General features: G+C 47.7%; 1 protein-coding gene across 2 annotated transcripts in view; it reads right to left on the bottom strand.

Annotated features, from left to right (window-relative positions):
- Positions 1-1,833: 1,833 nt before the first annotated feature.
- LOC120536420 overlaps positions 1,834-14,890 on the bottom strand; it is a 46,673-nt gene continuing 33,616 nt past the window's right edge. For both annotated transcript variants that reach the window (XM_039764759.1, XM_039764758.1), the window contains 5 exons: positions 13,925-14,254; positions 13,498-13,848; positions 7,214-7,303; positions 5,823-5,908; positions 1,834-2,892 (listed from right to left, as the gene is read on the bottom strand). In XM_039764759.1, coding sequence (XP_039620693.1) covers positions 5,856-5,908; positions 7,214-7,303; positions 13,498-13,848; positions 13,925-14,254 — 824 coding nt within the window. In that variant the 3' untranslated portion in view covers positions 1,834-2,892; positions 5,823-5,855. The remainder of the gene's footprint in view (positions 2,893-5,822; positions 5,909-7,213; positions 7,304-13,497; positions 13,849-13,924; positions 14,255-14,890) is intronic.

The raw sequence follows: 14,890 nt of genomic DNA, 5'->3' as shown, positions 1-14,890 counted from the left end.
GTTGAGTGACACCGACATTGACATGAAGAACAGCGTGGAGGACGACGAGGACCCTGCAGATGAGAAGACCCTCCACACGACGCCAAACCCAAGTGAAGACGGTCTTTTATTTTACGTGGTGCGAATATCCGAACGTGAAATGCTCCGTGCAGGTCATCTTTTACCGCAAGGTGGCGCTGTCCTTCCAGAGACGTTTAAAGGGTGGTCGTTAACTGCGCGGTCAGAAGATGCGATGCCGCCCTGCACTCTCAAAAGGAGGACGATGAACACATAAACCATAGCCACAGATTACCATCCGGTTACATGGCCGTGAACTCAAGGAGGAGGTGCGCTTGAGTGTCCTGCAGTCCGCCATGGCGTCTCGTCAGCTCCGCTCTCACAAGTGTCTTTGTTGGGTTTTCTCGTTCCTGTGCCACCTTCTTGTCTTTCTCTCCTCAGTCACCCTGCACTTTCATTCTTTATGTTCTTCTTAGTTTTATTTAAGTTATTTGTATTCATTGTTTATGTTAATATTCTGTAAAATAAAAATCTACATTTGGTGTGTGATGTTTAAACTTTTATATTTCTTCGACTTCTTTTTGACAGCTGAACACTTCAGTAAAGGACTCACACACCTGTAAACGTTTATTTAGTTCATTGGTACCCTCCTTTGCCTTTGGTCACAGTAAAGTGGTCCTGTCTGTCACACAGGGGACTTTGTGACGCGGCTCTTCAGTTGTCTCGCCAGGCACAGCCAGTCACACGTGAACCCCTGTCACCTCTCAGTGACATTCCACTCACAGTGACATTCACTTCTGTCCCTTCAGTTCACCTTCTCTGTGCAGGTGGTCAAGATGCCATCTCACTAATGATGATATTTGTTTCTGTGTTTGCTCTGCCATGTTGACTTTTGTTCTATTTGTATTTGTTTGTTGTTTCAAATTGTACGGAACTTTAATTTGCTGTGTAATGTTTCATGTTGGGTGGCACGGTGGTGCAGTGGGTAACACTGCCACCTCACAATTAGGAGACCTGAGTTGCATGTCCTCCCCGTGTCTGCGTGGGTTTCCTCTGACAGTCCAGAGACATGCAGGTCAGGTGCATTGGTGATCCTAAATTGTGTTTGGTGTGTGTGTGCCCTGTGGTGGGCTGGCACCCTGCCTGGCACCCTGGCATTGGCTCCAGCAGACCCTGTTTTAGGCTGTAGTGGGATGGATGTTTCATGTTCGTGTGAGTCCATGTTAATTATTTGATCGTATTCTGATTTGAATCTTTGTGAAGATCTTTGATCAAAGTAAAGGCGCTATATAAACAGCACTGATTATTATTACTATTTTAGTTGTCATCTTGATTTGGAGGCCAGTAAACCAAATTCTACTTTGAGGCTCTTTTCAATGTCCACCGGCACATGGCAGTGATATTTTAAAGTTAAAGCCGAGTCTCGTCCAGGGCGCCCTGAGCTTGACGTCAGTCAGTAAGGTGGACTCTTCCTCACTGATGTCCAAATGTGTAATCAGGTCACCCACCGCTGAACTCCACCACTCATTGTTCAGATTTCTGGAGCACTCAGTCTGGTCCCATCCTAAAGGACAGTGATGGCCATTGAGAGGACATCATGACACTTAACATGGCAGCAGGTGGGATGAGTGACTGGGCAGCTCATTTTCTGAGACCCCATCCATGCCAGCCTCATAGGTTGGACACCAAGGCACCCGTCTGCCGATCTGAACTTTTCCATGGAGCTCGTCCCTGATTATGAAGGTTCTAGAAGTGGACGTCACTGGACTCACTTTACGTGAAGCCCGTGTTGTGATTCACGGTGTGCTGCGTTGTACGAACCACCGCAGACGAGAAGGAAGACAACTGGCAGTTTATTGACATGTTTAAGGTCACAAAGGCACATCACAAGACAGGAATGTCCTCCTACTGTACGGCCTGACGTGTCCATTGAGTGTTTTATAAAAAAGAAGCACCAAGCAAGTGGCGAGACCTTGAGTGCAGATATTGAAGAAATGAAGAAAGTGAACCTAAAATGATCAAACATTCTGGAAGACAAACAGTGACAGTCACATAAACGCCGCTAACCCAAATGAGTGCCACATTCCCATTGTTAATAAACTGCTCATCGACGTCATAACTCCTCCCAGTTCTGACCACAGCAGTGACATCACAGAGCCATCAGATCAGAGTGACACACACGTCACAAGGCAGTTAGGCGATGCTGTGAATCGTAGTTGACACCACCAGCCTGCTGCTTCACACCCCCCACTCACCCTAGTGATTCCCCAGTCACTATAATGGTGTGGACTTACTGACCAGAGTCTCTGTCCTTGTTGTGTCAGGTGGACAGTGGCACTGTGGTCATCATGTCCTCGGTCATCTTCAGTAGTCCGTTCAGAGGACTTCAGTGACAGCAGTTCAGGCTGCCCCCTAGTGGTCACGGCGGTGTCACTGCTTTCTGGTTTTCTTTTCTTAGTTGACCAATGAGGAGTGCAGCTGGACACACCTGTGCAGGTCAGTTAACGTCACTCCTATTGGCTTTGTTATGCAGGAAGTCTGACCGAGTCTGAAGTCTCCATCTTTATTAGGATGTAAGCCCAAGCAGAGGTAAGGATGAGGAGGAGATGATGAAGAAGATGTGACACGGCCGGACCAGTAACTCGGTGTGAATGATAACTCTGAGCAACTGCAGAACATCAGGTGGATGTGAGGAGACCTGAAGAGGATGAGTGACACACGGTGGAGAGAAGAGGAACTGCAAGCCAGTGGTCTTTTGATTCTCTCGGTGCCCCGCGTCTCATTCACTGGACAGTAGGTTTAGATTTCTGACCGCTTTGTGCCGTTGTCCTCACTGTGGCACTGATTATGGTCTCCATCAATATCGGTGGTAGTTTGAAATGTAGTCACGTGGAGCTGTGAAATGAAAATGACAAAGAGAGAAGTCAGACAAGATGACAGGCCAGCTCTGTCTTCTCACAGCATAAAGGAGGTCCAAGTGCCCACATACTGTACCTGCCTGTGACTCGTCATCCTCACCACTCCATCAATGCACTGAAAACTGCGGTGACTGGCAGGGGGCTGCTGGGTACTTGAGATGGAAGCTAAGGAGGTCTCTGTGGTGCTAACATCTCACCTTGTCATCTCTACGCTCTCTCTAACGCTGGAGCTCAGCACGTTTGGCCACTCAGCGTTCTGCTCTTTGGTTTGTCAGGTCAGCACTAACTGCATGTCTGAGTCCATCGATGGACTGATGTGCTGTCTGAGATGTTCACCTGCTGCTCTCTCTGGTCTTCTTGCTGTCATTTTTCATTTTTATACTTTAACTCCTTTTTGTTGATGTCGTTTGATTTCCTCGCACAAACAGCGTGACTCAGATTTCTGCCATACTTGAAACGTGAAGACAAACCCACATCGCCTTGTGCTCGGCGAGTTCTGCAGCAGGCCGGCCTACACTTTCTCACGATTGTCCTTGAACTGCCATTGTGACAGATTAGTGGCCTGCAGCACTCGCTGGTCAGACTGATAAAACAAACCGAGACCTGAAAGGCACCAGTGCCTCCCAGTTTGACTCATGTTACCTTAGGAGGGCCCAGTTTACTGATTTCACGATTCAGAGTACGACGCCTGCTGAATCGTCAGACTACAACACGAGGCCCACTGCAGTTTGTCCTCCACTCCTCCGGTGTCTCCACACGTCCACTCAACAGGTGTTGGTCCTTCGGTGTCTCGTCTACTGACTGCTCCTCCTCTCGCCTGATGTGCTGCAACTGCACCCTGCTGCTCGTGACGCCCGCTGACTCGCCGCTTTTCAGGGAATCTTAGGGTCCATTTGGCTTTCTGTCCCAGTCTGCTGCTCTCTGACCCGATGAACGTCTAATCACATTCAGATCTGTTTGAGTTTCATCAAGTCTGAGGAATCAAAGATGGGCCTCACGTTTGTGCTCTCCTGGGCATCTTAGTTCTCTGTTGCTGCTTTTGTGTCATTCAGACTTTGTGCTTTTAATGCTGCTTGTATAAAAGCTGATGTTAAATTACGAATAATCATAATATTAATGTTCATAATAATAACTGTCATGTTACAAAAGACTCAAATGTTTCACAGAACTAAACTTCCACTGACCATCAACTGATAACTTCACAGTGTGACAGATTGCCGGGGTCATTACCTGGCCGGGATGCCTGGAGGGACCAGAAAGAGACATTTATAGCTTCCGGGTCACAAGGGGGCAACTGCCCTGGAGAAAGAGAGGACCACGGGAAAAGGACAAAGAGGTCCTGGCATCTTGGGGACCGTGGCCACCGCCAGGGGGCACCTTAAGCCTCATTGGACCTGGGGAAGTGTCACTTCCACCACACCAGGCAAGATGGTGGATGAACCTGCCAGGGACGCCCAGAGTGCTTCTGGTGCAAAGGGCAGCACTTCCGCCACACCAGAAAGTGCTGCCAGAAGATTGTCACCAGCCACCTGTAGCACATCTGGGCGGGAGTAAAAGGCGCCGCCTCCTAACCGTCGGAGAGCTTGAGTCGGGAGTGGGAGCGGGACGAAGGTGGCTACGGACTGAGATATCGAGAACAGTATTGTGGTGATTTATTGGCCGAGTGCATTGTGTGGTGTCCGGGACTGTGATTCCTGTATTTAGTAGTGTCAAATAAACGTGTGTCTTTTATAAAGATGTGGTCTCCGACTGGTGGTGTCCAGGTAAGTCTCACAACAGCTACAGGCTACAGGCGCATGAAGACGTGAAAGTGAGGACTCCGCGAATCTTCTCATTCAGACCAAAAGGTGAGCTTCATGTCACTGCACAATGTGACACAAGACGAAGAGAAGTCCTCCTCAGTTTACTGATGGACGTGACACACAGTGTGATGTTTAGGACGAGTTTTAAATTACTCTGTTGGACGTCAATGGCACTTCTTTCCTTTATTCGTTCAAATGCTGTCGTTTTATTTGTTTGTTTGCTGATCTTCAGCACTTCTGCTGTGTGTGTCTTTTCTCAAGTCAGGTTTAGGGCCGATTGAAAAAGACGACGAAAATCAACCTGATCTTAAAACAAGGGTGGCCAGCGTCGTTAAGGAACTCAGGTAAACGTGAGATGGAAGACATGACAGTGAGTCCCTGACACCAGCAGGGGGCGCTCAGGCCTAACTTGATGGGGCCACAAACCTCCTGCCTAACTTACACTCCTGTCATCAAAATGGACAAATGGAGCTCCCTCTGCTGCTGTCCAACACCACAAACACTCTGCACGGATTCAGTACCCACAATGCCCTGCTGTCTCGTAGACGAGTCCTCCACATAAAATGCGTTTATTTGTATTTTTTACTTACCCTCTGATGTTTGTAGTGATGACTGAGAAACAATTGTTAGTCATACGTTTTAATGGGGATTACGAAATTAGGCTTCAGTGTGGGGGGGCGGGGGGGCTGCAAACTGAGGCTAATAATGGACAACAACAAACAATACAAAAACATCCATTAAAAAAAAAACTCACTTGTCTCATAAAATCCACAAGTCAGTTATCTGGATGAATGAGCACAACGTCCAAAGGTTATGAGTTTCTGCTAGAAATATCGTTGAATAAATACCTCGAGAAAATCGAACAGGAAGTCAGATCAAATGGGATGGAGCTTTTCAACTGAAGACAGGACTTTGGACCAATGAATGAGGAGAGGCGTGTCTTTAGTTCAAAAGCCCCTCCGCCCCACTGAAGTCCATTGGCTCATCCACCATTAAAGCATCTCAGTAACAAGAAAACGTCATTTATGGTGAAGTGGCCTACTTTGAGTTTCACAGCCTTAAAGCAGAATTAAATACAATTCACCACAGAGAAAGAAGACATTACCTTGTGACTGTGGTAGACCAGAAGAACGTGCTATCAGGGTTGGTTCCAGGTTCTTCTGCCAGGATACTCCATGGCTACTTGACTCCCTTCAACAGAATGTGCAGGTTCAGAAAATGAACAGACAGATGGACACCCTGCTGTGTAACTGAGCAACACCAACCTAACTTCATGCTGTCTGAACAGGGAGACACACAATCTCTTTAAAGTCAAACGTGTGTGGAAAGTCCAAATCAAAGTGTGGCAGTTGAACCTGAGGTTCTGGAACTATAATCAAGAAGCACTGACCGGTGGGACACTGAACTCTGCACCTCCAGAAGTGCCCTGAGCTGTACCCTGTTTTCTGTCATTGCCTTGGCATCACCTCATCTTTTAAGGTCTCTTTGTAAAAATCAGGTGGCTCAAAAGGTAATTGTAGATGTTTTGAGTTTTATTTTTTACCACAGGTGCTGGGAAAGTAGCGGCGGCATGGTGGCGCAGTGGGTAGCGCTGCTGCCTCGTAGTTAGGAGACCTGGATTCACTTCCCGGGTCCTCCCTGCGAGGAGTTTGCATGTCCTCCCCGTGTCTGCGTGGGTTTCCTCCCACAGTCCAAAGACATGCAGGTGAGGTGCATTGGCAATTCTAAGTTGTCCATAGTGTGTGCTTGGTTTGTGTGTGTGTGCCCTGCGGTGGGCTGGCACCCTGCCCGGTGTTTGTTTCCTGCGCCCTGTATTGGCTGGGATTGGCTCTGGCAGACCCCCGTGACCCTGTGGTTAGGATATAGCGGGTTGGATGATGGATGGATGGATGCTGGGAAAGTCATTTAGGCCTGTATTAAGAGTGGGTTATCAGGCTGGCACAGGGTCATCAAGGACAGGAGAAACAGTAAGATGGCCCAATTCAGGGTCACCACCAGCCGTAAAGCTGCAGATGAAAGTACAGGAGAGCAGCTCATCTCACCAGACTGGAAAAGCTGGCACTGCCATGTTTCAGCAAACGCTGCAGATGTAGTGAGCACCTTGGAAGTAATTTAAGAGAGAGAGTCCGGCTATGGAGAGTAGTTAAAGGCCATAAGACCTCCAACGAGCTAGGGGGCACTGGAGAGCTCCTCCAGTGAAGGTGAAGGACCAGGCTGGCTTTTATAGAGAATACTGTGGAGATGGCACAGAGGATGGCCAGGAGGCCAGAGAACTTTAATGAGAATGGAGTTTTTGCACTTGGGGCTCAACATATTACAGTTCTTCACTTGAAACACCATGGGAATTGTGGGATATCACACTAACCCTAACCCTAATCAATGTTTGAAGATGCACAGTTGAAATTTTTAGATTGCATCTTGTAATCTGAGATGCACTTTGAGTTCTTCTCTGTTTGGTAAAGACACTCCACATATTAATAAATAATTCTGACTTACTTGTATTCAGTTGTGTGTCTCTCCCATCTACTCTGGCCTCTTCCTCTGGGGCTGAAGGTTTCTCATCTTCTGGTTGTTCTTCAGATTTGTCTGTCAAAAAACATGAAAGGCAGGGTGAGAGAAGCCTGCATGTCGCCCACATGCCCAGTTGTATAAAACCATCTGCCAGCGACTCTGGGTTTGGAGATAACGCTTCAAGTGCTGAAGACTACGTGAATATTCAAGATGAAGGCAGAATCGCTCCACCAGGACAGGATGTTGGATGGAAGGCACAGTAACTCAGCTACTGTGTGGCAACTGCTGACCGCCACTGTTGTCTAAGACACTTTCACCAATGTCATCTGCTGAGATACGCTGATGTGACGTTCTGTCTGCCATTTTCTTTTAAGGTCTAATCTGGAGCAGGTTCTCCATGACACCCCAAATCAAGGTGCTGGGCTGTGAAAGTGAACTGTGGTACTCATGTTTGTTGCATTTGTGTTTGAAGAAATGACGTCTGAAGGACTGAGGAGAAGGTATGTCTACCCACAGATAAGGCCTGAGTCCATCTGCCTGTCGCATGTCCGTGTCAATCAAAATGAACACGACGGCCCTCATGGCTCACTGGACTTCACTGAAATACAATGGCAGTTTCTAGAAGAGCTTCAGGTGTCTGCCAAACATTAACTGCTGAAACAGATGAGCAGAACTTAGAGAGGCCCCCACGTCCACCAAAGGCACTCATTTCATTTCTAATACTGTATTACGTTAAAATGAAATTAACTTCTACTGTCTGTGAGAGAAGGTGATGTAGTGGTTATGAAAAAGTGAGAAGTCCACCTACATGACACTTGGTTTGATTTTAACAGGTTAGAAAATATCCTCCTGGTTCAGGTGTGTCTGGAGATTTAGTTAACTGTAATGAAAGTTCAAGTTAGAGACCAGCAAAACAATTGGTGTGGAATTCAGTCTTCTGCAAAACTTGGGGTTCTGATTTGCAAAATGATTTGTAAACACATTGTGGTTCACCACGGATGACATTCACACCATTACCACATACTGGACGTATTCTACCTCATGTGCCAGCTTTTTCTCCATTTCAAAATCTTGGGAAATAATCATTCAAAATAAACTACGAGGTTAAAGCGGACATTTCAAGATTATTTCTCTGTGGCTCACACACACTTCTGTACATTCTGATGCTGTTGGGAAGGTGAAAAAAAAAAGACAGCACAGAAGATGGCATGTGAGACGTTTAAAATGTGCCGCGTCATTAGGATGTGGAATATGCGATACTTGCATTGCCTAAGTGAGAACTCGATGAAGAAATCACCATGAATACATTGTCATGTCAGCACTTCAGTCTGAGGATTGTCTTCACCACATCTCTCATTCATCAAACACCGAAGTGCACACATTGACCCCTCAGCAGAGCGACTTGCTGTCACAGGCTGATAGTAAACACAGACTCTGACGTCACGGTCCAACTTGAACACACTGCGTCCCTGATTTTTATCTGTTATTGCAATTCGTGCAATCATTACAATAATTTCAGAGGACGCGTCAAATGAACTCTGTGAACGCCTGCCAGCCATGATGCGTGTGCTCACGTGATCTTAGCGTGAAGTATAAACTGCCTCTCAGTCCTGGCAGCTCTCACATACACACATTTCTATTAAAGACTAAGAACTGAATTTGAGAAATACGGGGAAGGACAAAAGTGTAGCGAAATGAGACTTTTATTTTGGGTGTGTAAGCTAACTACAGTATGTTCTCAGCTAAAATAATGTCACCTTTGAACGAATCAGAGTGCGGGTGTGTGAGTTAATGAACCAATCAGAGTCAATGCCCGGTGTTACTCAAGCCCTAATTCAGCTCAGTTACGTAACACAATTGTCTGTAAATGTGAGGCTCTGTCTCAGCTCTGTGCCCATTCCTAACAGACTGATGTGATGAAGGCTCCGACTTCATGAAGAGATCGTTAAAGACGCACCAACAAGCTTCTATCATCTATTATCCAACCCGCTATATCCTAACTACAGGGTCACGGGGGTCTAGTGGAGCCAATCCCAGCCAACACAGGGCACAAGGCAGGACACAAACCCCGGGCAGAGCGCCAGCCCACCGCAGACCAACAAGCTTCCTCAAGTCTGATTACTGAGAACAAATTTCTTAAAGTTTTATCTCCACTTTTATTTCTCCTACAGGATGTATTATGGACTGCGGCTTTACTGGCTTCGTTCTCAATATTAACAGTGGCACTCATTTTTGCCCACACCTTGTGACACTGGGTGATCGGGCAGGAGTGACATCTAGTGTGGGCGAGGAGGGCTCAGGTGACGTCACCGTCTGTGCTGTCGTCACACTTGTGGGTCTGTCCTTCATCACATCTGACATAAACCTTTGTCTGCTGGTGCACAGGACTTCACTAAAATACTTCAGAAGTCGATTTTCTGAAAACTGCTCCAGATTATTAAATTTCAAGCAGCCATCAAAGGATAATAAACTAGAAATCAGTGTAAAGTGACTCACGCCATCAAACACTCATTTCATTTCATGTATTTTTTTCTGCTTCAACTTCAAAACAAATTAAGTTCTAAAGCCTAAAAGTTCACCCATCAGACAGGTGGTATCTGCTCACGTGTCACCAGAGTGTTACCTCAAACGGGCACCTGAGCTCATAGACAACAAGAACTTAGTGGACAAAAATCACTGGATAAATTACACACGGGCATTCATCCTGCCTGGCATGAAGTCTGTGTGCTAAACATGCATCAAAATACCAATTTGGAAATAAAATCAGGCAGCGGACAGACGGCTTAGGATCACCTGGTGTGCCAGGCTCTGCCTTGTTCATTCAAATGATGTTGCAATGCCATCCTAAGGGGCCGTGACGAGAACCTGAAACACCCTAAAGGTCACTATGGCACCACCAAACTCAGGGCCTCATCCAGACTTGTCCAGAGTTCACCAGAAGCCAAGAGTGCAGTCACAGAGTGGACTCAGCAAGGTGGGCTCATGGGGTCCACACACTGCTAGTTTAGTCCCATGGAGCACCACTGTGACTCATCTTTGATTGTGGACAGTAAAGGACAAGGACAAAAGGACAAGGAGAGGTGATGAAGAGGATTACAGAGTTGGTGTACAAAGAGACGTGAACTCTGGACAGTGGAGTACACTGGAGTGGAGGGGCTGGTGGGCTACTGGCCACACTGATACAAGACAGACAGGCGAGTGGTATGCTGCCAGTGTACCTGAGTCATTAGGCTGACTGTCATCATCCGCTTGATGTTCTCCTCTATTGTCCATCTCCCTGGCTGGCTTCAAAGGACAGCGAGCATGTAGCTCAGTGCTGAAGCCTTTTACTAGACAGGCACATCTTACTGAGTGGACGGCCATTCCTGCAGATGACCAGGTGTGAATTCATTAAAAAGCACCTTCAGCCATAAACCCTGAGGAGCTCAAAGTCTGCTAAAGTCACAAAAAGTGCACAGCACAGAGAAAAACAACACACGAGTGACAAAAGTCATAAGTCCATAAAGATGACGACGAATCGGTCACCTCCACCATATAAGGAGCTCATGTGATGATTCAGCTGTTTGTGAAATGCAGCCGGCCAATCCATGTCTGACGTGTGGAGGTCCAGACTGAGCGTCCATGGACATTAGAGGACAACTCATTAGTAACTCCACTCGTCCATCGCAGGTCTGTGGACGGCTGTAGCACCCTGCACTTACTCTAAAAACAGATTTGCTTGATTTATGAAAGACACTAGCCATTGAAATCCGCAAAGTCACTCTCGATGGCCCGACACGCCTCTGATCGGCCACTCTGTGTCCTTGGTATCTTCATCCCATTGTCACAGTCTTTGAATTGGATTTGAGGGTTTGACCTCGTGACAATATTTGTGTGAAAACATAAAGTCAAGTTCTAGAAAGCAGCAGAATGACTTCTTGACTAAACGTTCTGTTTTTGACAAGTTGTGCTCAGATTTTAGTACAAAGCACAGAAACTGCTGGTCAGAGGAGTCAGTGACTTACAGGTCAGTGCAGAGTGGACAGTTCATTCGGTCTCAGATTTACAAACACACACCTTTGAGTACTCGGACCCCTGACCAGCTGAGCCAGGCCTGCCTAGTGGTCTCAGTGTCTGTCACATTTCACCTGTCACTAAAACTCAAAGTGTCCCCTCAATCTGTCACCCTGTCTGTGCTGACTGTCCCCTCCTTACAGACTGATGTCAACCTCAGCTGGACAGTCGGAGGTCATCAGCGTCACTTTACTGTGTTTGTGTGTTTGTCTTAACAGCTGTCATGTGTCACAGCTCGTCATTCTCTGCCAGTCTCTATTTAAGTTTCATTTCTTAGTCAGGACAGCACAGCGGGTGCCATGTCTGCCTCACAGCCCAAGGGTCCCGAGTTCAAGTCCTGACCACTCACTGCTGCCCACCCAGTTTCACACTTGTGACTTCTTCTCAAACTAATCCTCGTAATCTGCTCTGACGTGAGCCCCTCTGACTTTGTGTTATGCTGCCCTTCACTCAGCTGGCACACCTGGCACTTCTCTTACGCTCTGCCAATGGACGTTGTGATCTTTGGCCGGCTTGTCATCCCAGCCAATACCCCCAGGCCGCCAGATGGAGCCCTCCCTGCATTATGGAGGTGCCCCGAAGACCAGCAGGGAGTCATGGACTATAGTTTTTAAATACGACCCTGCTGGATACCACAGGGGCTGCAAGAAGGAGCTGCAGGGAGGACCGAAGATTCGTTTGTGACCTATGACCTGGAAGTACGCCAAAGGAAGAGCGACGTGCTTCCGGGGTGAAGAAAAGGACTTTTTACCTGACCTGGAAGTGATAAAGGATCACATGGACTGGGGATTGGAACACTTCGGGGTCAGGGACTATAAAAGGATTGTGGGAGCTCCCAGACGGCGAGCTGAGCTGGGTGGAAGGGTGGCAATGCGTCTGGGAGTGGAGGATTGTGATTATTGATTATTGTATTGGTTTATTGAATGAGTATTGTGGAGGAGAGGGTGCTTTGTGCACTGTGGCTTATGAAAAAGTCATCTTTTGGACTTTTATCTGGTGTCTGGCCTCGTGGACAAGGGTTCAAGGGAGCGATAGTGCCCCCTATCTGTCACAACGTGTTATAAGTGTGTGGTGGGACTTACATGGCTGTGCTGGCCTGTGTGTCACACGTGTCCTCTAATGTTTAACGTGTCCTGCATTGTGTGGCTCTGATTGACAATAAAATTAAGAGACCAAATAAAACAAAAGATGGTGACGTCTGCTGTCTGTCTGCTGTTCTTCATTCCTCAGATGACTTGTGTGTCTGCTCACGTGTGTGTGTGTCTGTGTGCAAATGTCCCTGCCAGTTTAGTCACCCAGCCCCTCAGGGGACCTTTGTGACCAACCAGTAGCAGGTGTGTCACTGATCTGCTGGACTTGAGGGTCTGAAGTGAGACAACGTGTGACACCAAATGTCCTACTAAACTCACAGACCTGCTGGACATTTGGCTGAGAAAACACCAAAGAGGAAATGCGGTGGCATGGGGGGCACCAGGGGTCAGTCCACATGGCACGGTCACTTTCAGAAGGTCATTTAAATACAGACATTAGTAAAAAGCAGACCTGAATATGACAATAATGTGTACAGTCAGTTGTGCTGTCCTTCTCATCAGCCACCAAGTGCCAGCCAGGCACAGCAGAGTACAACTTGAGTGACCGAGTGACACAAACGTGACATTCACCACTGAGAGACCTTGACATCAAGTCAGCTGATTGTCTGCTCAGGTGACATAAAATAATAGCTGGACAAACAAACTTCAATAAAGTGCCATCATTAAGCATGGTGGTCATGTGACACCAGCCAGGTGAGCTCTTTGAGGTCTCAGGTGGTCTCGGCTCCATTTTTATTTTTTACTAATCCAACGCCTTTCTAGTTTTGTGTTCCCCTCACATCAGCTCTGTGATTCCCGTATGAATTTCTCTAATGAAGTCCATCGTGAGATTCAGAAGCTCAGTGACAGATGGAGAGAAGAACACAGCAGGATGGGCAAGACGGGCATGAGGTCACTTGGGTCACTAGTGATGACCACCACAGGCAACAAGTGAGGGTGGATTTAAAGCACAATCAGAGAAAGAAGAAGGTGAGGAGTCATGAAGAAGAGAGAACATGACAGGGGACATGTCAGGTGGGGGTAAAGTCACCTGTATGTCTGACACCAGGGGGCAAACAGTGAAGGTGGACATTAAGCTCAGCAGTCAGGGGGCCTGAGGATGAGGAGGCTCATCACGTCTCTCACCTGCAATGACTGAGCAGCTCCTCTCAACAGGCGTCTTCATCGTAGCCTTGTGCTCCACTCTGCAGATGAACTCCATGTCCTCCACGTCACTGAGGGTCTGAGGGGTAAACTCAGCCTGACACACCAGTAGGTACCCAGTATCTGTCACTGACGGCCCATACTGACTTATGGTGGGTTTCCAGTCCCCCTTCCCAGCCTCAACTGTCCTTTGTCTTCCCTTCTGTCTCCTCATCCAGGTGACTTTGATCTCTTTGGGGTAAAACCCTGAGATGACGCAGGTGAGGGTACAGCGCTGACCAAATTCAGTGAAGTGGACCTGCACATCTGAGACGGTGGGCTCACAAGTAACACCTGAAAGAGAAAGCAGAGACAGTGAGGGTCCTCAGAGAGTGCACAGCGCCCCCCACAGGCTGACCTCTGCTCTTACCTTTTAAAAACCCTTTGCCAAGACTTCTCTCCACAGGTTTATCTGAGGCCTCGTGATGCACGACACACACACAGTCCGAGTCCAGCAGGTCACTCAGAGTCCGCGGGGTGAATTCAGCCACAGCCTCCACTCCGTAGTCCCTGTCCCCTCTCACTGAGGTCACTGGGTGGGCTTGGATTTCTTTCTGTCCTTCCCCACTGACCCGTAGCCAAGTCACCTTGATGTCCTTGGGGTAGAAGTTCTGGATGGAGCAGCTCAGGGTGCAGGGCTTACCAAGGCCTTTGAACTCAGACGCCTGTATGTCTGACACAGTCGGGGGGCCCCGCAGAGCTGGAAAACAGAAGAGAGAGGGGGGGTCATGTGGAGCAGTGGACCTCCGTGACAAGGACACACATGACAGACTCGTACGTCTGCCTCAGGACTGGTGGGCCACTTGAGGAGGGAGGTCTTGGGTCTCTCTGGTCACAGCGTTCTACTTGTTAATAAAAACTACAATGAAACGTCACTAAGGAATAAATAAATATGTCAGACAGTCATTATCCAACCCGCTATATCCTAACTACAGGGTCACGGGGGTCTGCTGGCCAATCCCAGCCAACACAGGGCGCAAGGCAGGACACAAACCCCAGGCAGGATGCCAACCCACCACAGGGCACACAAACATCCACACACCAGGGACAATTTAGGACCACCAATGCACCTAACGTGCATGTCTTTGGACTGTGGGAGGAAACCCATGCAGACACGGGGAGAACATGCAGACTCCACAAAGGGAGGACCCTGGAAGTGAACCCACAGGTCTCTTAACTGCGAGGCAGCAGCGCTACCCACTGCGCCACCGTGCTGCCTAATATTTATGTTGTTAACGAAAATTTAAAAAGAATAGAAGAAAAACTCTGAACATTAGAATTAAATGACAATGACAAAGTAAACACAAACGTTAAACTCGCGTCTAATTCTGATGTT

Source organism: Polypterus senegalus, chromosome 10 (assembly GCF_016835505.1).
Source record: "Polypterus senegalus isolate Bchr_013 chromosome 10, ASM1683550v1, whole genome shotgun sequence".
NCBI classification, from domain to species: Eukaryota; Metazoa; Chordata; class Cladistia; order Polypteriformes; family Polypteridae; genus Polypterus; species Polypterus senegalus.
Note: the sequence above shows the minus strand (reverse complement) of the source record. Positions and strands in the feature narration are given on the sequence as shown.